This window comes from Sorex araneus, chromosome 5, assembly GCF_027595985.1.
Source record: "Sorex araneus isolate mSorAra2 chromosome 5, mSorAra2.pri, whole genome shotgun sequence".
NCBI lineage: Eukaryota > Metazoa > Chordata > Mammalia > Eulipotyphla > Soricidae > Sorex > Sorex araneus.
In genome coordinates, this window is record NC_073306.1 from 22,987,524 (window position 1) to 23,010,486 (window position 22,963).

A 22,963-nucleotide genomic window follows, 5' to 3' on the forward strand; every position below is an offset into this window, starting at 1 on the left:
TACTATCATTCATGAAAAACGGTTAATTCATCGTTTCATACAACATTTGTCATAGCCTAGCACGGGAACTGAGGCTCCAGGAGACTAAGGGTCTTGACTTAATGCCCATTGCAGGGGTAGTTGGGCTCATCCTTTTACTCATTCATTCACTCTTTCTCACCTCTAAAAATGAATTAAAATACTCAGCCTGGCTGGGCCCTGATATGCCAGCAGCGTTTCTCACCCTTTCACCAACCTGCATCTTAATCTAGTTTCGTTCCTGTGTCCCCTGCATCCTTTTGGTTGGTCCTCCAATCTCCGGCATGGTCCCCCATTTACACGATTTTCATCAGCTGCCTCTCCCGGGCACACAGGAGCTGTCTGGCTCTCTCTCTTCTCACTGTGTGTCTTGGCCACAATTCCCTTGAGGAGGGGGGCAGAGCTGGGGTCCTGCTGGCCTTCCTGGGTACCCTGAATACTGCGCCCCGTGCCAAGGCAGTCTCTGACCCAGCCGGGTGAGGTGGGGCTCTTTCCCCGCTCCCCTGCTGTAGGGAGAAGCTATTGAGGGGGGGGCAGGATCCCCAGCAGAACCTGGGGGAAGGGCTGCTGGGAAAAGCCACCCTCGGTCCCAAAGTCATTCTGCTCATTTGCATGCGCCTTTCACAACCGGAGACTCCAGAAGAGGTTGGTGCAGAGACATTTATTGGCTGCTTACGGGGCTGCTGTGGAAGGATCAGGGCCAGGCGTTTCCTCGGGGCTGCCTGGAATGCTGCTGGCGGTCACTGGGGCCATGAAGCAGGACTTGGGAGTCACCGCCAGCTCATCTTGGCCGTCCGGTCGAAGCTTCAGGAAGGGGCGGGTCTGCCCCAGAGGTCTCACTCCTGGCACCTCCACCAAACTGCCCATATTCCCAGCCTGGCAGTCGGGGGCTGTCTCCTCAGGGCCTGGAAAATAGCAAAAGGGGACATGGAGCACCGGACTCAGTCCTTCCCTCCCATCAAGATCAGACACTCTGACAGGCTCTGAGTGCTAACCGTGGCAGGGCGGTGCTCAGTCTTAAAGGGATTGCTCCAAATATTTACTAATGAGAGGCAAAACATGGGCAAGGGCACCCATGTTTCTCAAAATAGAAGTTTAGTTGAAGACAAAAAATAGGAGAGGGGGGCTGGAGCGAGAGCACAGTGGGTAGGGTGTTTGCCTTGTACGCGGCTGACCAGGGTTTGATTCCCAGCATCCTATATGGTCCCCTGAGCACCACCAGGAGTTAATTCTGGAGTGCATGAGCCAGGAGTAACCTCTGTGCATTGCCAGGTGTGACTCAAAAAGCAAATAAGTAAATAAATAGATAAATAGGAGAGAAAACTTGATATTGGTCATAAGCCTAGGAGGCAGGTACTATTAAAAACTCATGGTAACCTGGGGGACAGAGGGATAGTACAGCAAGGAGAGCATTCGCCTTGCACGTGGCTGACTAGGGTTTAATCCTCAGCATCCCATATGGTCTCCCGAGCATAGCCAGGAGTAATTCCTGAGTGCAGAGCCAGAAGTAACCTTTGAGCTCTGTCAGGTGTGGCCCCCAAACAAAAAGTAAACAAACAACAACAAAACCCAAAACTCATGGTATCCAGCTAGAGATACTCAACAGGTTGAGCACATGTATTGCATGTGAGAGGCCTAGGCTCAACCTTCAGGTCCCCCCGAGCAGTACTGGGAGCACTCCCAGAGCACAGAGCCAGTGAGTAAACCCCAAGCACTGCAGGTGTGGCCCCAAGAGCAAAACAAGCAAGGATAGATTCCACGCCTTTCTCTTTCCTTTGTGCCTTTTCTTTTTTTTTTTCTTTTTGCTTTTTGGGTCACACCTGGTGATGCACAGGGGTTACTCCTGGCTCTGCACTCAGGAATCACTCCTGGCAGTGCTCAGGGGACCATATGGGATGCTGGGAATCTAACCTGGGTCGGCCGCGTGCAAGGCAAACGCCCTATCGCTGTGCTATGTGCTTTCTTTTTCATGCTTTTCTTAGTCTGCTGCTTTGTCTCTGCTCCTGCCTTACCTGAGCCTGAGTGAAAGCTCCTGGGCACTGCTCTTCCCCACTGCCCTCATCTGCTGCAATTTCCTTGATTCTACTCCCATCGGGCATTCAAACTTTCTGTCCCTAAATCCCATGCTCACTTCTGAATCCTTCCCTCCCTTGGTTTACCAGGACCATCTGAAATAATTTAGCACTTCTGCCCTTTCGGATAAAAATGGTATCAATGTTCCAGCCAAAAATGTGAGTGAACTCTCATGCCCTCCCTCTCTCTCAGGCACTTCACAGAGAAAAACAATTCATCAAGTCCTGCTGAGTTCACTTGCACTCCCTTCACCCGAATCTACTATCTGCCCTGCTCAACACACTCAAGGTCACTGCCCTGGGTCAGGCTTTCATATGCTTCTGCCTAGGCACCCCCTTGCCCCACTGGGACCTAGCCAGTCTATCATCGCTCCTGCAGAAGCTTGGAGATCTTTCTCTCCATGGTCGATGAGCTCGCATAGTGTTCTTATTCAAACAGCCTCCCGTTACACATGATTTCTGATAGGGCATGTAGGGTTTCACATGTACTGAGCTGGAATTCTCCTCTTCAGCTGTGTTATGAACTGCTTTTCCTTCCAGAACTCTAAGCCTCATCACATTCTTCATTGTGCTCTCCACGGGTCCATTTCTTCAAATCTCTGAAAGTTTATGTGTGCTGTTTCTGCTGCCTGGAGTGACCTTTTGTGCCTTCTCTATTTAGCTGTGCTGGAAGATCCAGTGATGGCAGAGCCCCGGGAAGAATGGTGCCTTGGAAACCGGGAGACTTAGAAGAACCGTCACAAGCCTGAGGACACTGGGAACTTATATTCAAATCATCCCTAGCACCTGCCTTGCATTTAGACTTCTCTCTTGGAGCCCCCCCTTTTTTGCTGTTTATTTTGCTTTGCCAAAATAAAAAAATTGGCAAATTTTGGGGCTCAAGCGATAGCACAGCGGGTAGGGTATTTGCCTTGCACACAGACGACCTAGGTTCAGTTCCTCTGTCCCTCTCAGAGAGCCCTGCAAACTACCAAGAGTATCTTTCCCACACGGCAAAAGCTGGCAAGCTACCCGTGGAGTATTCAATATGCCAAAAACAGTAACAACAAGTTTCACAATGGAGACGTTACTGGTGCTCGCTCGAGCAAATCGAACAATGGGACGACAGTGCTACTCTGAGTGCAACAGTGCTGTTTTGCTTTGAATATTTTGTTTTAAAATAACTCAAGGCACAAGCATTCAAAAAATAGTCTAGAGTTCCAGTATGTGCTCCATCTAGTGATGGAGTAGTGATAGCATTTGCAAAACTGTATACCAACGTCCAAATTAGAAGATTGATTCTGAGACAATGAGACACTCCCATTGACTAAATCACAGATCTTATTCAATTTCAGAAATTTTTTTGTTTGTTTTTCTGTTGGCTTGGGCCACACCCAGCAGTGCTCCAGGCTTATTCCTGGCTCTGTGTTCAGGGATCACTCCTAGCAGAACTTTGAGAACCATAGGTGGTACTGGGAATAGAACCTGGGTCAGCAACATGCAAGGCAAATGCCCTACCCACTGTGCTATCTCTCCATCCCCCAATTTTAGAAATTTGTATGTATTTTTTTTTCTTTGTTTCCTGACCACACACAGTAGTGCTCAGGAGTGACTCCTGGCTCTGCCCTCAGGTGTCTCCCAGCACAGCTCATGGGAAACGAGGTATTGAACCCAGGTCAGCTGTGTGTCAGGCAAGTGTCTGACCTGCTGTACTACTGCTCTAACCACTTATGTGAACTTTTCTGGGAGTATGGAGTACTATGTAAGTTTGTATACAAAGAGATTTATATAAACATTCATAATCAGGGTCAAAAACTGTCTAGCACCATAGGAAAATTCTCCCTATGAATCCTTTATAGGCACCTCTCTATAAATAGAATTATATAGAATGCAATCTTTTTTAAAATTTTAATTTAATTTAATTTTATTATTTTTTTAATTGAGTCACCGTGAGAACAGTTATAGGGCTTTTAGGATTGAGTCTCAGTCATACTATGCTCAAACACCCATCCCTTCACCAGTGCACATGTTCCACCACCAATAACCCCTCCTACTCCCCCTCTGCCTGTGTGGCAGATGATTTTCACTTTACTCTTTCCTTACTTTGATTACATTCAATTTTCGACAGGAAACTCACTATCATTATTTGGAGTTTCCCCCCCCAACAGTCAGACCTGTTAGAATGGCATCATTAGATTGTATATTTTCTATTGTTGGTAACAAAGAGCATATGATGTTGCATGGTCGCAAAAGCAGCCGCCCAGATTTGGAATTCTGGTATTGAGTCCAGAGGTATTTCTGCCAGCAGCTGCTACATTCCAAGATTGGTTTCTGTGGCGCTGGGATCATGGCTGTTCAGGAGCGGAGGAACTGTACATGGGCGACCGCTTGGGGTCTCATTTGGGCAGGAGGCAGGGCCAGTTCTGCCTCCCCCATCGCAAGATTCCCCATGCATAGGATGCAATCTTTTGAGATGGACTTTTGTCACTTTCACACTTTGCTTCAAATCCATTCAAGTTGTGTCTAGATAGTTCATCTCATTTTATGACTGCATGAATTGATAGTTCATCTCATTTTATGGCTATATGATCTGTTGTATACTGCATATACTGCATCACATAATTTATGGCTATGTAGCTTCTACTACTTATTGGAGTTGCTTCTGGCTTTTGTCTGTTACAGATAGAGCTGCTAGATCTATTTGTGTATATGGGGGTTTTGGTTTGGTTAGTGGCTCTGTGCATCATATCCAAGGTCTCGCCATGGAAGGCCAGAGCTCTACCACAGAGCCACATCCCTCTCCTTGTTCCTTCTGTCTGTGGCTTTTGTGCACATACTTTCACTTTTTTCTTTCTTTTTTGCTACACCAGTGTTGAGCTACTTTCAGTATTGGGCTTGAGACTTATTATTATTTATCTATAATAATAATAAGATAAGTATATTATTATTATTATTATTATTATTATTATTATTATTATTATTTTGCTTTTCTAGCAATGCTCAGGGGTTACTCCTGGCTCTGCACTCAGGAATTACTCCGGCCAGTGGAGTATATGGAATGCCGGGAATAGAATCCGGGTCAACCACATGCAAGGCAGACACCCACCTGCTATGCTATCGCTCCAGCTCTCCCTGAGGGTCTCTTTTGGCGGTGCTCAGAGACCAAGAAGTGCTGGTGCCAGGACTTGGGCATCCTACATGCAAAGCACGCACTCTGAGCTGTCACTCTGAGCCGTCTGTAGGAAAGTGTCTAAGAGTAGAATTGTTGATTTGTATGGTACCTTGAACCCTTTGGTAGCTCCCAAAGGTTTAGCTCTGAAATTTATGAAAATTGTTGTTGTTGTGGGGAGGGGTAGTTGTGATTAAGTTGCTTAATGAACTGTTCAGGTGAGCCCTGACTGCTGTCACAAGCGCTCTTGTAAGAGAGTCAGACACATGAGTGTGGGACAGGTGGAGACCGGAGTGGTGCTGCTACGAACAAAGGGATGCTGGCAGTCAGCAGAAGCAATGGGTCTTATGTGAGGCCCAGGCCTGGACGAGCATCAGCAATGAACAAGGCGAGCACTCACCTATAATCTCGGCCCCTAGAGCTTTACTTTCCAACTTTCCAACTTTTTGTTTGTTTTAGGGTCACACCCAGCATTGCTCAGGAGTTACTCCTGGCCCTGCACTCAAGAATTACTCCTGTTAGTGCTCAGGGGGCCATATCGGGTTACTGGAGAATCAAACCCAGGTCAGCTGTGTGCAAGGCAAACTCCCTACACACTATGTTACAGCTCTGGCCCCTGATTTTTGAATTCCTGGCCCCCTCAGAACTATAAGAAAATAAGTGTCTATTGATGTAAAGTCGCCAATAGACATTTAAGCATATAATAGACATGATAATCATTGTTAAAAACCTGTCCTGGCCAAAGAGATAGTAAGGGCTTGCCCTGCTTAGAGATGAAGGGGGCCTGTCTTGCCGGAGAGGTGGTCTGGTTCCCAGGCCAATAAAAGCAGTTTTAGTTTCTTATGACCTAATCTGTTCTAACGGTTGTAAGAAACTAATACATACAGTAAGTGTATGTTAAATTACATGAAAATTCTGAACTATCCTCCAAAGTGGCGGGGTCACTAGTGATGGTGAATGGGTCCAGAGGTTCCAAACTTATGTGGCATTGTCAGTGTTTGCATTTTAGTGTTCATAGGTACAATGGTGGCTTTAATATGCCGTTCGTTAGGCCAGAGAGATAGTATAGCAGGTAGGGCATTTGCCTTGCAAACTACTGACTCAGGTTCAATCCCGGCACCCTAATATGGTCCCCCAAGCACTGCCAGGTGTGACCTCAAAACCAAAAAACAACACCACCAAATATATATATATATATATATATATATGCTTTTCTTTAAAGACTAATTAAAATTCAATTTATCTTCATTCACTTATTTTCATTTACCTAGCCTCTTCAATGAAATCTTTGTTTAAGTATTGTATTTACTTTCTTGTGATTGCTTGCTTTCCTAATGTTGAGTTTAGAGGATTCTTTATATATTTGGGATAAAAGTCCTTTGTGGGGGCATGGGAAGGAGCTCTGGTGTTGGGGGGGAACATTCCTTGCATTCACAAGGACAAAAGTTAAATCTGTAGCAACAACTGACCCCCAGTGCACCACAGGTATAGCCCTGGCAGCCCTTGAGAACCACTGGGCACGGTGCTGGTGGCCTTGGTGGAGTCTGCTGCCACTGGGCCTGACTATTGAACTGCCCAGTCTGCTTGGCTGGGTATAGCTACAAGTGGCCCCACATTCCCTGAGCACTTCCCAGGAGGTCTGCTCCTGTCAAAAGTCCTTTGTCCGATATGTCAGGGTCTTTGTCAGGCTCCTCTGTCTCTGTCTCTGTCTGTCTCTCTGTCTCTCTATCTCTGTCTCTGTCTCCCTCTCTCCCTTTGTCTCTCTCTCTCTTCCTTTGTCTCTCTCTCTCTTCCTCCCTCCTTCTATCCCTTTCTTCCTTCTATTTTTGGACCACAACCTGTTGTGCTCAGGGCCCACTCCTGGCTCTGTGCTCAGGGATCACTCCTGGTAGGAGTCTGGAAAGTGTATCAGGTGCTGGAGTCAAAGGTGGGTTGGCCACATGCAAGGCAAGCACCCTGGCGCTACTGTCTCTTCCCTGTCTTCCCTGCCCACTGCCTTTTCATCTTTTCATAGAGTATTTAGCAACACAAATAACCTGAAGGGTGTGTGTGTGTGTGTGTGTGTGTGTGTGTGTGTGTGTGTGTGTGTGTGTGTGAAGCTATTGAGGTCACATTCAGTTGTGCTTTGGGGTTACTCCTCACATGACACTCAGAGGTTGCCCCCAATGTGGCTGGGGAACCACATTCTGCCAGTGGTTGAATCCCAGGTACACACAAATCAGGTACTCCAGGCCCTCAAACCATCTCACCAACCTCCAAGTTCTATTTTAAATTTATGTTAAAAGGGCCAGAGAGTTAGTGCAGTGGGTAGAGTGTTTGCCTTGCACTTAGTTGACCGAGGTTTGATTCCCCAGCTCAGCGTACAGTCTCCTGAGCACCACCAAGAGTGATCACTGAGCCAAGAGCCGAGTTAAGCCCTGAGCACAGCTGAGTGTGGCCCCAAACCTAAGTGAATAGATAAATAGAGGCACATAAGAACCCTGTTTAGCTAAAATGCTGTGGTGAATCTTACCTGATTCACCTAAGGACATTCAGAGATGGCTATTACTGTTGGATGTCACGTAAGTCAATGAGGCCAAGACGAAGAGAGTCACCATTGACACAGCTGTTAAGTATTTGAGTCAAGATTCACTTTCATCTCGGCTCCATTCCAAGCTCTGGACTCTACGCAGAGCAAGCATGCCCTTACTACTGGGAGTTATGCTGGATTCCGGGATAAAAGACCTGGTTTCTACCTTTCAGATAGTAATAGTCTCTTTTCGGAAACTGCCATGTAAAGACCTAAGTGCCCAATAATAAAGTGAGAATAATCACTGTTAAAAACCTATCCTGAGCTGTCTCCGGCCGGCGCGCGGACTCAAGCAGCCCCCGCTGCCGGGCCGGTGCCGCCGTGCAGCCAGCAGGTAGCCCCCAGCTGAGGGGGCCCCCCGCGGGGTCTGAGCACCCCCGACCCCGCGCCCAGACAGGGAGAGTAGGAGGATGAGGGGAGTCAGGGGCCTGGCTTCGTCTACACTCGGGGGTCACCCCCAGCGGGGTCGAGCCCGGGCGGGTCGCGTGCAAGACAGACCCCCTCGCTACTGTGCCCCCGCCCCGCCCCCGCTGGGGTCGCAGGGCCGCTTGCACGGGGCTCCTCCTCCCCCTGCCCCGCCCTCTGCCCCTCGCGGCGTGGGGGGGGGACTGGGGCGAAGCGAGGCGGCCGCTGTCTGTGTGCCTTGGGCTCCTCACGCGGGTTTGGGGGGGGGGTGTCGGGAGGACGGGAGGAGTCGGAGAAGGGAAGGGAAGGGAAGGGAAGGGGAGGGGAGGGGAGGGGAGGGGGAGGAGAAAAGGAAAGGAAAGGAAGGGAAGGGAAGGGAAGGGAAGGGAAGGGGAGGGGAGGGGAGGGGAGTAAGGTAAAGTAAAATAAAATCCTGGCCAAAGAGTAAGGTGCTTGCCCTGCTTAGTGATGAAGGGAGTCTCCGGAGAGGTGGTCTGGTTCCCAGCTAATGAAAGCAGTGGGCTGTGGGCAGTGAGCCCCCTGTGGGAGTGAGGGGGCCGCAGGGGCGGGGGGGGGGGGGGGGGGGGGGCTGCTTCGCAGGGCAGGATCAACTGCTGCCGGGAAGATCCCTGCAAGGAGACAAGGCTTGGCCACCAGCTAATGGTGTGTTGGCCGGGCAGGTGATGGCCCGTCTCTGGGCCTCAGTCCCATCGCAACACTGAGAGCCTCTGACCAGGCTTCAAGGAGTCCTCTGGCACAACGGCTGACCGAAGTGCCCATCACCACCAACAAGCCCTTTCAGGGGGAAAAGAACTGAGAACAAAAGTCTGGTCTTTAATCCCCACCCGCTACATTCATCTTTTACTCTATGGAGGACAGGCCATCACTTCTGCTTCCCTCCCGCCTCACTCACTCCGCCCGCAAAGCTCAGCTCCTAAGCACCCGGCAGTGCTGCTGAGGTCACATGGGACAGTATGTTCAGCATCCTAAGCACAGTGCCCAGGACAGCAGCGCGAACCTGGTCACTGTTCCCATCAAGCTAGTTCCTCAGGAAGTATCACAGGGAGGAAATTATGTCACATCCCCAGCTCGGAGAACGCAGCCGTGGAGGGGACGAAACAGCAGACACCTGGGCAAAGGAACCCGTTCCCAGAAGGTCTGTTCCATGTCTACTCTGCTCTTGTTAAAGACTTTTCCACCCTACCTTTCCGTCACATGCAGAGATCAAGACCCCCAAGGCCCAGTGCGTTAATCAGCCTGGGGAATCAGAGTCGAAATCCCGGCAGCATGTGCTCCCTGGTAGTTCACTTGGCCAATTAATTTCCCTTGGCTGAACTTTAGTTTCCTCTGCTGTGAAATGGGGCTCATGTCTTTCTAGGCGGGCTTGCTTTGGGGGAGGAGGAGGCGGCCAGCAAGTGGATGTGTAAGTGTGTGTGTGTGTGTGTGTGTGTGTGTGTGTGAGGGTGAAGCTCTGAGGAACGGACTCCGGCTCTGACGCAGGAGAGTCAAGAGGTTTCTGGGCTGATGGGGAGGATTCAGAGAAAGGAGCGGACAGAACTTAATGAAGAGGGAAATGGCTAAGAGCTGCGTACGGCAAAAGGCAGAGAGTGCTAAAAGCTATCATTTAGTTAAAGGTCAGGAAATGCATTTTTTCCTTCTTAAAAATAAGCAAAAGAGAAAGAACACAAGCTGTCTCAAACATTAGTGATTGAATAAACCAGTTGGGGGCCAGTAAAAAATAGGAGGGCGATTTCACTCATGGGGCCAGGATAGAGCGTATTTCCTCTGAATCAGAAAGGCTGAGGGGAGCAAGGGCTTGGGGGAGGACGGAAGCAGAAACAGCCCGCAGACCCAGCCCAGTGATGCTGGAGAAAAGGACCTTTGGATGTAGAAAGACATGTGACTTCCAGCTGTACAATGCACTCTTACTCCCTTGGGCACATCATCTAACCTTTCCAAGACTTGGTTTTCCCATCTGTAAAATGGGCAGTTGCAATACCTCTCTCACTGGATAGCTGGGAAAATTAGACAAGAGAACACAGTTTCAGGTCAAGTTTCAGGCACATGGTATGGACCTCCCTTTCACCTAAGGCAGGGGGAAGAATGGAGCTAGAGAGTTGGCCGTCAGTCATTCACTAGGTGCCTTCGGGCCTCAGTTTTCTCATTTGTGAAATGGAGGTAGTACAAAGATATAAACTTTGTGCTGTTATTGAGAACAACCGAGGTGGCCTGCTCAGAAACTGTTTGTTCCTTTTAACTGCTGGTCTTGGTTCATTATTTCTTTTCTATTAGGCATTTACTTCATTTCCAATATGACAAGTTAAAGTGAAATCCTCTTTGAGGGGAGGGGCACAGTTCTCAGCGGTCATACCAGTTAGGTCCCCAGGCCCTATCTTAGGGGGGTTAAGAGGCCATTTGGTCTGGGGGTCACATCTGGTGCTCTGTGGACCCCAGGCATGGATGCCAGCCCTTTGCACTCCCTCCCTCCCCAGCCCCGACTGACCCCCATTTTTGCAAGTCCTCTCCCAGTGCTGCTGTATCTCTAAGGCAGGCCGATAGACGTGAGCTTATTGAGTGAGAGGGTAAGATCATCTTTGGCAAAAATAGGCACTGCCATGTTGCTCTACACATTGGTCGTGGCATTTTGTAATCTTCCCAGTAGTAGGTGAGAGTACTCGTTCCCCACACCCAAGCTCACTATTGATGGGTCCATTCTTGGGCTTTGGCCAATGTAACAGCTGGGGGTGGGGAAAAGACATCATTCATTCTCAAGTTGCATTCTTCTTCCTGTTGGTAAACTGAGCATCTTGTTGGTATATTAGGCGTGTGTATGTGTATTATGTTTTTCTCCTTTGTTCAAAGGTTTGTTTATATGCCTTATTAGTCTTCCCCTATTTTATATACCGTTGATCCTCGTTATTCACAGTAGCTCCAGCTATTAAGCCCCCGCTGACACTAAATGAGCAAACACTGAATCACTGTTTCTAGAATTAGGGTTCTGAGAGCCTCTGGTTATAGTGATTTTGCCAACAGATCAATACATAATTTTGCTTTGCATGTGATTCTGTTGAAAGACACCTCACTGCGTATGTGTCATTGACTCATTACCAAGGAACTGGTGAGGGAGAACACACAGGAACTCCTTTCAGAGTGAAGCTTCTTTAATGTACATTTTCTCTATGAGGCATTTCACAGCCTTTTTGTGGTCAAGAACAAAGGCGGAGCATTTCTGCACTGCATGGGAGAGGTCTTTTAAACATGAAATCACCAACAAGTCACAAAAATGCGAAGTATCATGGCATTCAATCTACCATGCTACTTGGTAGATTGTTTACTTGGACGTTTGTCTGTAGCTCAAGAGCTGAAACAAAGAGGCAGGGAGTGGCCTTGCTCAAACTTGGCTGAAGTAAACTTGTTGATTCTTCATCTCATGTCCAATCTACTGATGATCTCAGAAATACACTATTTTTTTTTTGTGTGTGTGTGTGAGTTCTTGTGGCTTTCTGAGTCACACCTGGCAATGCTTGGGGGTTATTTCTGGCTCTGCACTCAGGAATGACTCCTGGTGGTGTTCAGGGGAACGTGGGATGCTGGGGATTGGACCTGGGTCAGCTACATACAAGGCAAGTGCCCTACTCGAAGTACTATTGCTCCGCCCCTCTGACTATTTTTTTATTTTATTTTATTTTGGGGCCATACCTAGCCGTGTTCAGGGCTTCCTCCTGATTCTGCTCAGAGATCACTCCTGGCAGTGCTCAGGAGACCACATGTGGTGCCGAGGATCAAAGCTGGGTTGGCTACAGTGAAAGGCAAGCTCCCTACCCCCTGTATTGTAACTCCAGCCCTACATGTTGATTTTTTTGTTTGCTTGTTTATTTGTTTTGGGGCCACACCTGGTGGTGTTCAGGGGTTATTCTTGGCTCTGCACTCAGGAGGTACTCTTGATGGTCCTGGGGAACCATATAGGATGCTGGGTATCGAACTGGGGTCAGCTGCAGGCAAAATAAGTGCCCTACCCACTGTACTATCTCTCTGGCCCTAAATGTTGATTTTGAGGGTTATAAATAAGTTTAGCAAATAGAGGAAAAACACAAATATGAAATCTATGAATAATGAGAATTGACTGTTTATATTAATAATGTTTGTTTTCCATCATTTGTTTTCTGTTTTGCTTTGTTTGGGGATGACACCTGGTAGTGCTTGGAGAGACCCAGTGGTGCCAAGACTTGGGCCTGGGCCTCCCACATGCAAAGCGTTAGCTCTGGGTTGGCCCCATTTAAAAAAAAATGTTGTTTACAGAGCCTTTTATATGATCATATTTGATATTTATTTGTACTGATATAGGCAAAATGGCCAATTTCCCCCAATTCAGAACTGCTTTATTCAAATTCCTGCAATTCATTTATTCTGTTTCTGAACTAAGATTTATCAGCATCATCTTTATTAGCATTTTGGATCAGATAATTCTCTGTGGCAGGGTGCTGTCATCTTTTTTGTTTATTTCTTTGATTTTTGAAGCAAACTCAGCTGTGCTCGCAGCTTTACTCCTGGCTCTGCACTCAGGATCTAGTCCTGCTGGTATTGTGGGACCAAACGGGATGTCAGGAAATGAACCTGGTTGGCTGTTTGCAAGGCAAACGCCCTAACCATTATTATTGCTTCGGGCTTCTTATTTCTTTTTTAAGGCCTCTAGAGCAGTGCTGGGGGCCCAGGGGCTACGTCAATCAGGTGCTATAGACCTTGTGCTATCTCCTGGGTCCCTGCTGTTTTCTGAGCCTCTAAATCCTTAGATATTTTTTCTCCCCCTTGGTGCTATGTACTGAACCCATGCAAGGATGTACTCTCTCGTTAAGCCATATCCTGAGTCCCTTAAAATATCCTCTTATTAACAGGACAAGTGCCTTCTCCTTTTTCTCTCCAAAAATATTTTTATTCACTCTTACAACTTTACTCTTCTGGATGTGTTTTTCTATTGTGCCACACCTGGTGATGCTCAGGGGTTACTCCCAGCAATACACTCAGAAATTGCTCCTGGCGGTGCTCAGGCGGGATGCCAGGGATGGAACCCGGTCAGCTGTGTGCAAGGCAAGTGCCCTCCCCACTGAACTGTCTCTCCAGCTCTAGATTAGCTTTAGAACAAGTTAGACAAATTCCCAGAAACCCTTTGTTGCCATTAGCAACAAAGATGTGGCAGGTGCAGATGCCCCTGAGACGAGCCATAGATGCATATCCCGGCTGTTGCTCCAAGTGCCCAGGGTCTTTCCTGACTTTCACTGAGTGGCATTTGTGGTCTCTCTCTATTTGTTGAGGCCTGAACTCTCGCTGGTCTCCACCAAGCAGGGTTTGCTTTGGGGGCCACACCTATCTTGCTCAGGGCCTACTCCTGGCTCTGTCCTCAAGAGAGACCCCTCGTGATGGTCAGGGACTATGTGCAGGTGCCAGGGATGAAACAGGGTCAGCCACATGCAAGGCAAGTGCTATCTCTCCCACTCTGTGACCAGCTGGTTTATTTTTTGTATGGGGGCTACAGCCGGCAGTGCTCAGGGCTTACTCCTGACTGTGTGTGCAGGCATCGCTCCTGGAGGTGCTCCAGGGATTATATGAGATACCAGGGATCGAACCTAGATCAGTTGCATGCAAGGCAAGTGTCCTAGTATTTTTGTCTATTGCCCTGCCACTGTCTCTCAGGTTTTTTGGCTACAGGAACACCAGCAGGATCTGTCCACCTTCAGAGACAGCACTGCCGGCTCGACAAAGGTCAGGTTCCTCATTGTTATCAGGATCTGAGCAGAGTCATGTGCTGCTGTCATAAGAACAAATAGTTAAATTGAAAAATTAACCATTTACCCATGCTCACGTTCTGCCCTCTCTTTGAGATCTGGTTATTCCCCACCCTGAATTTCAGTCCTACCATTTACCACTTGTGACCATTCTAGTAAGTCACCTAAACTCTTAGGCTGGATTTTCTCATTTTTCGACTTTTTTTTTCTGTTTCCTGCATGGTTGGTCTCCTTGGTCTCGGACCCTGAGAAGGTGTAGGAATGCGCAGGCGCAAGCCCAGCTTGATCTCCAGCAGTGCGCAAAGGGACTGGACCTTAGCAGCAGAGCCCTCTGCTCCTCTGTGCCTCCTGGGCAGTGCCCGGGGTGAGTGACCTCCTGGGAGATCCACACTGAAAATTTTCTCATTTGTAAAATAGATGTTAATATACCCCTTTTGACGTTTCTCTGCCAAAGTATATGCAAGATCTTCTGTCCCTAGAGAGTTGTATCTTTCTTCCTTTTGATTTTGTTTTAAGGCCACACCTGGATATGCTCAGGGTCTATTCCTGGCTCTGCACTCAGGAAATCACTCCTGGTGGTGCTTGGTATACCAGGGATCAAACCCGGGGCAGCTGCGTGCAAGGCAAATGCCCTACTGCTGTACTATTGCTTTGCCCCGGAGACTTGCATCTTTCAAAATACCTTGGAGAAAGTGATAAAAATATATGTAATACTGGTGCTAGAGCAATAGCACAGCGGGTAGGACATTTGCCTTGCATGTGGCTGACCTGGGTTCAATTCCCAGTATCCCATATGGTCTCTCGAGCACCACCAGCAGTAATTCCTGAATGCATGAGCCAGGAGTAACCCCTGTGCATCATTGGGTGTGACCCAAAAGGAAATTATATATATATATATATGTAACAAATTTTTGTGGCACTTTTTGTTTTGTTTTGTCCCTTAGGAACTCCCAAGGGTTTACACTAATGAAGGTCTAGGTAGTCCAGGCATCCAATTATCTGAAAAATAACTATATAATCTCTAGATAAATTGAATTGGGGGGGGAACTAAAAATTTCTCTATTCTATTTTGTTCGGAGTAATAATATTATGCACTTGCATTCCCTATGACTAGAATTAAAACACTGTCTTATGGAATCCACCAGACAGATTCATCTTTGTGTGACAAGTGCTGACTTTATCGATCAAGAAACTCGATTGATAGAAAACTTCGGATCCAGAATCTCCTGAGAAACGTGAGCTGCTGCTGAGTTTTCCAGGAACATCTGTGAGGCAAACATTCCAAACACCTTATCTAAATACCTGCCGTCAAGGTGCAAGGAGCGGGTTGGCCTCTTTCTTACCTGTAGTCTGTAGGCTCAAGCCTGGGTCCAGCTTTGTGTGCGGCTTTGAGCTGAGAAACAGGTAACAAAGCACACAGGCGGTGATGATGAAGGCCAGGAGGACCACTGCCGCGATGGACAGGCCCACCAGGGCGCCGATGCTGGGGGCAGAAGAGCAGAAGACGGCAGGATGTCAGGAAGGGCGGGAAGGGCAGGAAGGGGCGTGAGTACAATCAGCGGGTTCTGACTGGTTCTGTCTCTCCTGGCCCTGACCGGGCTTTCTGGGCCTGAGCATGGAAGAGCAAGCATTGCCAGGCTTGCCGGCTCCCTAACGTGACATGGTTCCGTGGCACGTCATGGGGACTCAGCAGATTCCCGTTCTCCCTCTTAACTTTCATCCACCTGCTCCCGGCCAAGGAGCTGGCGGCCACCTCAGAGAGCCCTTCCCTCTTGCTGCTCCCTGGCAGTCCGGAGGTATTTCGCCTGTCCTTGAAGGCCCATTTCTTACTTTGTCTTCTCTGGGGTCACTCCTATGGGTGTTTGGGGACTAGGCTCAGCGTGGTGCTCAGGGGTCTCTCTGGGCACTGCCCAGGACCATGTGTTGCCAGGGTTAGGGCTCAGGGCTTCTCATGCAGAGCATGTGCTCTGGCCCATGCAACCCTCCCCAGTCCTCAAATGTCTGCTCCACAGGCTGCTAGAGGGAGGACACTTGTCCTGCAAGTGTGAGGCACTGGATTCCATCCCTGGCACAGCACACTCACTCACTCACTCAAATGCCTCTCCTCAGTAACGCTGTCCCGGGTCACCTTTGTTGCCCTTTCTTTTTATTTTTTTTTTTTTGGTTTTTGGGTCACACCTGGCGATGCGCAGGGGTTACTCCTGGCTCACGCACTCAGGAATTACTCCTGGCGGGGCTTGGGGGACCATATGGGATGCTGGGAATCGAACCCGGGTTGGCCGCATGCAAGGCAAACGCCCTACCCGCTGTGCTATTGCTCCAGCCCTGTTGCCCCTTCTGTGCTCGCCTTCCAACAGGGCCTCAAGCGATTCCCCGGGTTCAGTTCTCCAGGTCCTAAACACATTACAGGCTATGGAAGGGACCTACCCAATTTAGGGTCCATCCCGTAACTAAGTCACCATGAGGCTACTGTAAAGTTATTTATCCTTTAGAGCCTCAGTTTCCTTGTCTGAAAAAAGAGAATGAACAAAAAACAGCACCTTCCGAGAGACAGGGAGGGGAGGAGCGTCACAAGTAACATTCTTGCCACATAGTAGGAGCTCAGCCTACTTCGCACATGTTCTCCAAGGCAAGCTCAGCCCCTGTAATCACCCTCCCCGAGTTCAAGCGGGCACACAGAGGGCGGCTAGTCAGGGCTCACTCCGCGCCAGGCACTGAGACCTCCTGGCGCAGGCGTGGGCAGCACCAGCCTTCGTGTGCCCTTCCTCCCCCACTCCTCCTGCTCCTCTCAGCCTCTGACACTTGCTCCCAGGACCCTGGTGGGCTTGCCATCTCTTCTAAATGTTTTCCTAACTGATGAATGGTTTCTTTCCCAGCCAGCTACTGGCTTATTTCCATGGAACAGAAACCCTCCGAACTCCAGAGAGACTGCCTGTAGCTATATAAGTAACGGGACACTCTTAATGGAATAGTCTGGAGCCAGGAAAGACATGTTTTCAAGTAATACTTAGGGCAAGGATAGGAGGTAGAGCAATAGCACAGTGGGAAGGGTGTTTGCCTTGCACGCGGTCTAGCCGGGTTCGATCCTTAGCATCCCATATGGTCCCCTGAACACCGCCAGGAGTAATTCCTGAGTGCAGAGCCAAGAGTAACCCCTGAGCATCTCGGTATGTGACCCTCTCCCCACCCCACTCCCAAATAAAGAGCAAGGAAATGGTGCTAGAGCGATAGTACAGTGAGTAGGGCTCTTGCCTTGCATGTGGTTGACCCAGGTTCAATCCCCAGCACCCAGTATGATTCCCCAAGCCCTCTAGGAGTGATCCCTGAGTGTAGAGCCAGGAGTAAGCCCTGAGCACTGCTGGTTGTGGCCCAAAAACACACAGAGAAAAGAAAAGATCTAGGGCCAATCCTGATGAGATCACATCAAGAAGAATAGGATAGGGCTGGAGCGAAATACCATGTTGGTACTTTGCTTTACACATGGCTGACCCAGGTTCAATCCCCGGCATCCTATACGGTCCCCCTAACACTATCAGGAGTAATTCCTGAGTGCAGAATGAGGAGGAACCCCTGAGCATCACTGAGTGTGACCCCTTCCCCAAAAACGAAGAACAGGACACTATTAAATCATAGCCCCAAACTTAAATAAATAACCAGAGAATAGATGCATAGTCATCTGTATGAGGATGGGTGGAAAACCCCGGAAATATTAGCAGGCTGTCTCAGGGCCTGGGCTGTGAAGTGCACAGGGATGTCCAGGCTGGTCCATGGGGTCTTGTAAATGTGGCAATTTTTGGTCCGAATTTCAACTGCCAGCAAGTTTCTCTCCTTGCCAGGGGGTTTTCTTGGTCTTAGAACAATCTCTCTCTCCACATGGAGCAGGTCACACGCGCAGAATGATGCCTCCCTTCAGGACCAGTGCACAGCCAGCAAGGAGCAGAAACTCTCGAGTCAACAGTGGCCAGAGGCACCTGCGGTAGTTCCAGTTCCCTCACATGGTGACACAGCGTTAGCTCCCTCCCTCCTTCACTGGCCACCTCCACCAGAGGTTGCCGGGACCCTCTCCCTCTAGTCCGACTTGTTTTCATCCTTGAGTCTTTTGAGGAAGCCACACTAAGTCACGGGATCACCTTCCCTTTTGGCTTCTTGTGCGCTTGCCAGCCTTCCACATGCAGCGTTAGTATAGTTCTTGGAAGCCCCTGGACTGGACCCTATTTTCTTTTTTGAAGCATCTCACTATTTACAGGGCCGTTGCCTGAGCTGTCCAAGCACACCACAGATGGGCTCCTCAATGAAAAGGGTCCTCAAAAAGTGTGGTCTTGGGCTCTGCTTGCAGGAGGCCCTGGGGTGATCCTAGCACCACATGGTCACCCGAGTACTACCGGGTGTGTCTCTCCCCCTCAAAAAAAAAATCAAAATGAATTTAAAAATAAAAATAGGGGGCCAGAGTGATAGTACAGCCAGTGGGTGGGGCACTTGCCTTGTACATGGCTGACCTGGGGTCGATCCCCAGTACCCCCCATGGTTCCCTGAGCCTGCCTGAGCACCAGTCATAGTGGCCCCCAAATTAAATAGATTAATTTTAAAAATTAAAAAAAGGGTCTTTGAGAATTGGGCGAGGAAGCTGGGAGGACATAATCCCAAACTGAGGTCAGATCTGGCTGGGAATAGACAAATCAGCCCTCACTGCTAAGAAAACCTGTACCTGTATAAGATGGAACTTTCAGATTCTGAATGGTTCCAGGGTGGACACATTGCCCGGAGAGATGGCCAATTACTGTCACTGGACAGACAGTGCAGATGAGTTCCCCTTTCAATGAACTTAGAGATCAGAACTCCCTGGCCCAGGTGGGAAACTAACTGAAACACAGGATTTCACGGATTTATGATCTTAAAGACAGGGCACGCCCAGTGGTCCCTAAGAAAGGGGCGCAGTGACATCTGACAGGACGTCCGGGTTCTAAGTTTGAGTCCTCAGCCTCACATTCCTTTTCTCCATTTGTAAAGTCCAGATGTGACCAGGGGCACATAAGGACGGAGAGATAGTGGGGGTCCCGTGCCTGGGCACCAGCTCTGCCCTCCAGCAAGGCTGCTGGTGGAAGCAGAGGCTCCTGCGGGGGAGGGCTGGGAATGTGAACCTCCCGGAGGGCACCCGCTGCTTCTCGGCAGGGCATCTTCCTCTCCACAGGGCTTTTAAAGACAGTCATTCTTGAGCTCTATTCAAGCAAATAGTGTTTACCTGGAGATTTTTCAAGTGGCAGCTTCTGTGAACAGAGCCAAATGGAGGCTAGAACAAAGCAAAGTCCCTATCCCCGCAATGCTGGGTTGGTCAGGATAGCCCTCCCAGTGCCTAGAGACAAGCATTTAGAACTGAGCCCTCTCAGGGACCTCTCCCACTTGACTGCAATCTGCGGTTATTAGCCACGTAGGTCCAAGCCCCGGCTGGAACCCTTCGGCTGCCCCGAGGGTCATCGAACAGGAGCACGCTCACATTCTCCAAGTCCTCACAGAACAATATTGACAGGTTCTTGGAAACAGCACAAAGCAAAGGCTCTACGAAAAGCGGATCCTCAAATAACATCAGCGGGAATTGTCCTTTGCTGTCAATGAACTGACACTGAGCTGAGTGGAATTCGAGGAAGTGCTGCACTGCGTGATCTAAGGACTCACCCCAAAACCCTCTCCTGCTTTGTCCAGGGCCTCCTCAGCCAGCAGGGTCCAGGGAAGGGAGACTGAGCAGAGGGTTGGGGTCTCTGCTGGGTGCCCGAGTGCTGTCTCTGATCCCAGTGGTTAGGATCCCGCCCAAGAGCCTGTGGGTGTTTTCTCGAATGATCTGAGGCATGGGTTTTAGAACTGTTATCTGTGTAGCAGGACAACTTGGTCCTGGGGCCAGACAGGCCTGAGTTCTCATCCCAGCTCTGCCACTTGCTCACGAGGACCCTCTGAGAAAGTAACATAACCTCTTCGGCGTCTCCTGATCTGAGCAAGGAGAGAAAATGTGCCGGGTTTCTAGTGTGTGAACACATGAGTCTTTGGATGGTCATAAAGGAACTTCTGGTGGTGGTAGTGTTTTTGTTGTTGTTTTGCAGTGCCAGGGATCACAAACCCAAAACCCCACACATGTGAAGCATGCGCCCTAGCACTGAACCAGGTCTCCAGCCCTCCTAGGTCATACTTTTTAAGTTTCAATCTGACTTTGCTAGTTGATCCTGAATAATTCACTTTCACATTCTCAGTTTCACTCTTCCCACCTATGATGCCGGGGAAAGAAATCCCTTTAACTGAGCACTTACTAGATGAACTAGTTATTTTTGCATATGATATTTCACAGGAATAATCTCATCATAACTTTATTAATTTTGGCCACACTTGATGAGGCTCAGGAATCACTCCCAACTTGGTGCTCAGAAGTTGTTCTTGTGGTGCTCAGGTGATATGAAGTGCTGGGGATTGCCACATGCAAAGATTGTGCTTCAGTCCATGGAACTATCTTCCCTAACCCCACAATAATTTCATAAAATGGGTACTACTATTGTTAGTTTAAAGATTAAAAAAAAGACTTGGACTTGAGATAACGGAAAGGGCTAAAGTGCATGTAGGGGATCAAACCTGAGTTCGATCCCTGGAAAACCACACAGGTACTATTGAGGAATGACTGAGCACTGATCTGAGAGTAGTCCCTAAGCACCTCCAGCGTGGCACAACAACAAAATATTAACAATAAGGGGAAAAATGTGAGAGTCGGGGAATCATATACTTGGCAAATTCTCATAGCCAATAAGGGACAGAGTCAAGGTCTGAGCTAGGTCTAACCAGTGTGAAGCTGTACTTGCCTCACTAGCTCAAAGGGAGGCCACTCTATTATATTTGATCACTTAGTTTTCACTAACAGGGGGCCCATGGAATACGTGTGTGTCGGGGAGTGTCCCTTAAACAAATATTCCATTGATACACTTAAGTCATATGCCATATCTACATGAACTTTTCTGTGGTAGGAAATTATTGATTCCGTGTCCCCATGCTCCAACCACAGCATCTGGCACAAAACAAAGGCTTTAGTGATCAAATAAATAAGTGGATAAAGAGAATAAATTCACATGTCCCCACCTCCACCCCCGTGTAAAGACAGTAGCCAAAGTACAGGATGAGAAAACCTGACCACCTGAGACATCTTTTAGGATTACAGTTCAAACGTAGTCTAGATAAAAACAATACTAGCTAGAAGCTGGAGCAGTAGCATAGCAGGGAGGGCATTTGTCTGGCATGTGACCAGCCAACCCAGGTTCAATCCCCAGCATCCCATATGGTCCCCTGAGCACCACCAGGAGTAATTCCTGAGTGCGGAGCCAGGATTAAGCCCTGAGCATTGCCAGGAGTGGACCCCAAAACAAACAAACAAAAATACTAGCTGTACATTGTCAGCACAGGCCACATTCATTCCCTTCCTTTATGTCACTGTGTCCTTGCTCTCAGAAATCGGGGCAGTGAGTTCTCACCCTCACATGGAATAGAGAAGAAGACAGACAGAGGTTTGGAGGGGTTAGTGGCTGGGCCCTTCCCTACCCAGTGGGCACGAAGCTCCGGGACCACACCTCTGGGCAGTCTGCTGTGATGCCCACTCTGTTTTTGCTGTGCCATCTTTTGGAGCTTAAGAAGGCCCAGAGAGACTGGGGTCTACTGCTCTCTGCACCCCACACTCAGGCCCCAGGAACACCAGTGCTGGTCTAATCACCGCCTTCCCTGAATAAGTGGAGAATGGAAAAACTGAGGTCCTGTGGGTGGGTGGGCGGGTGGGGACTCACCCAAATGACAGCTTTTTTGCTACAGATCGAGCTGGATTCTACTGGGGCAGTATGCCATTGTCCCAGGATGAAATCCCCCCACCCCTCGCTCTGCTCCCCCAGGTCATCTGCTTGAGCAGAAATGGAGGGTGATGGGTCTGCAGCTCCTCCCGCCCCCCCCCCACATGCCCAGGAAGGGGGCGACTTTAGCCTGAGACAGAGGGGGAAGGGCAAAGTGGAAGCTGGGCTGAGGGTGGGTATAGTCGGGTGCCGGGCAGAGGAGAATTAAAGCTGGAGGCTGAGGTGTGCATGCAGGTCTGTTTGGGGTGGGGGAGGAGTGAGGGGGGCCCTGGGGTTGTGATGATGGGAGAAGGGGTACTGGGTGAAAGGAAAGTTGAGGAGGGCGTTGGCAGTGGTGAGGGGGAAGAGATTGGGGGCACGGGCATGAGGATGGCGTTCTGATTTCCCTGATCCGGAAGATGAGATTTACCAGTGAGGGTTCACCTGTTTGCTCTGGAATTTGGGGTGGAGGCGAAAAGGGTGACCAAAGACGATCGGAGTGGGGTCAAATTGGGGTACAACGGGGAGAGGGGTGAGGTGCAAGCATGGATGGGAATCATGGGTGGGGGTCCGGCCAGGGGTGGGGAGGGGAGGGTGGGTGGCACGGAGCGGGGATGCAGGGCAGGACAGCAGGAGGACAGCAAAGGTCAGAGCTGGGGCAGCGAGGGGCGAAGCGGCGCGGGCCGGGGGCCGGTACCTGAGCCACCACATGTAGCTGTGCTCGTAGGGGAAGAAGCTGTGCGGGTCGTCGCAGCAGTACTTGTGGTCGCGGAAGCCGCAGCAGTAGACGGCGGCAGCCTCGCCCCCCGGCCGCGGGCAGCTGAAGCCGCGCACCACCTCCTGCTCGGCGCTCACGTAGTCGGTGCAGGCGCCGCTCATCGCGCCCCGAGACGGCCGCCCGGAGCCGGCGGGACGGGAAGGAGCAGGAGCGCGGGCGCGGCGGAGCGCGGGGTGGGCGCGGCGCGCGGGCCCGGGCAGGGAAGGGACGCGACGCGGCCGGCCGGGCTGTCACGCCGGCCCCGCGCCCGCCCGGTGCCCGCCCGGTGCGGGGCGCGCAGCTGGAGGCCAGGACAGCGCCGGGCAAGCCCGACTGTGCCAAGGCACATCAGTCTGGGGGAGATGAGGAGTCC

The 22,963-nt window shown here is 49.7% G+C and overlaps 1 protein-coding gene and 1 pseudogene across 1 annotated transcript; both read right to left on the reverse strand.

The window, feature by feature from the left end:
- Positions 1 to 690: 690 nt before the first annotated feature.
- Positions 691 to 22,761, reverse strand: SHISAL2A (shisa like 2A). The gene is made up of 3 exons (XM_004607331.2): positions 22,531 to 22,761; positions 15,336 to 15,475; positions 691 to 923 (listed from the first exon to the last, which is right to left on the reverse strand). The coding sequence occupies exons 1-3, from the start codon at positions 22,710 to 22,712 to the stop codon at positions 691 to 693; spliced, it is 555 nt and encodes a 184-aa protein (XP_004607388.2). The 5' UTR covers positions 22,713 to 22,761.
- Positions 14,199 to 14,386, reverse strand: LOC129405312 (small nucleolar RNA SNORA73 family; annotated as a pseudogene).
- Positions 22,762 to 22,963: the final 202 nt, after the last annotated feature.

Coding starts and splice junctions, on each gene's coding strand:
- SHISAL2A (XM_004607331.2), bottom strand. CDS start 22,712: ATGAGCGGCGCCTGCACCGACTACGTGAGCGCCGAGCAGGAGGTGGTG. Junction 15,476..22,530: donor AGCTACATGTGGTGGCTCAG/GTACCGGCCCCC, acceptor TTCTGCCCCCAG/CATCGGCGCCCTGGTGGGCC. Junction 924..15,335: donor CTTGAGCCTACAGACTACAG/GTAAGAAAGAGG, acceptor GCTATTTTCCAG/GCCCTGAGGAGACAGCCCCC.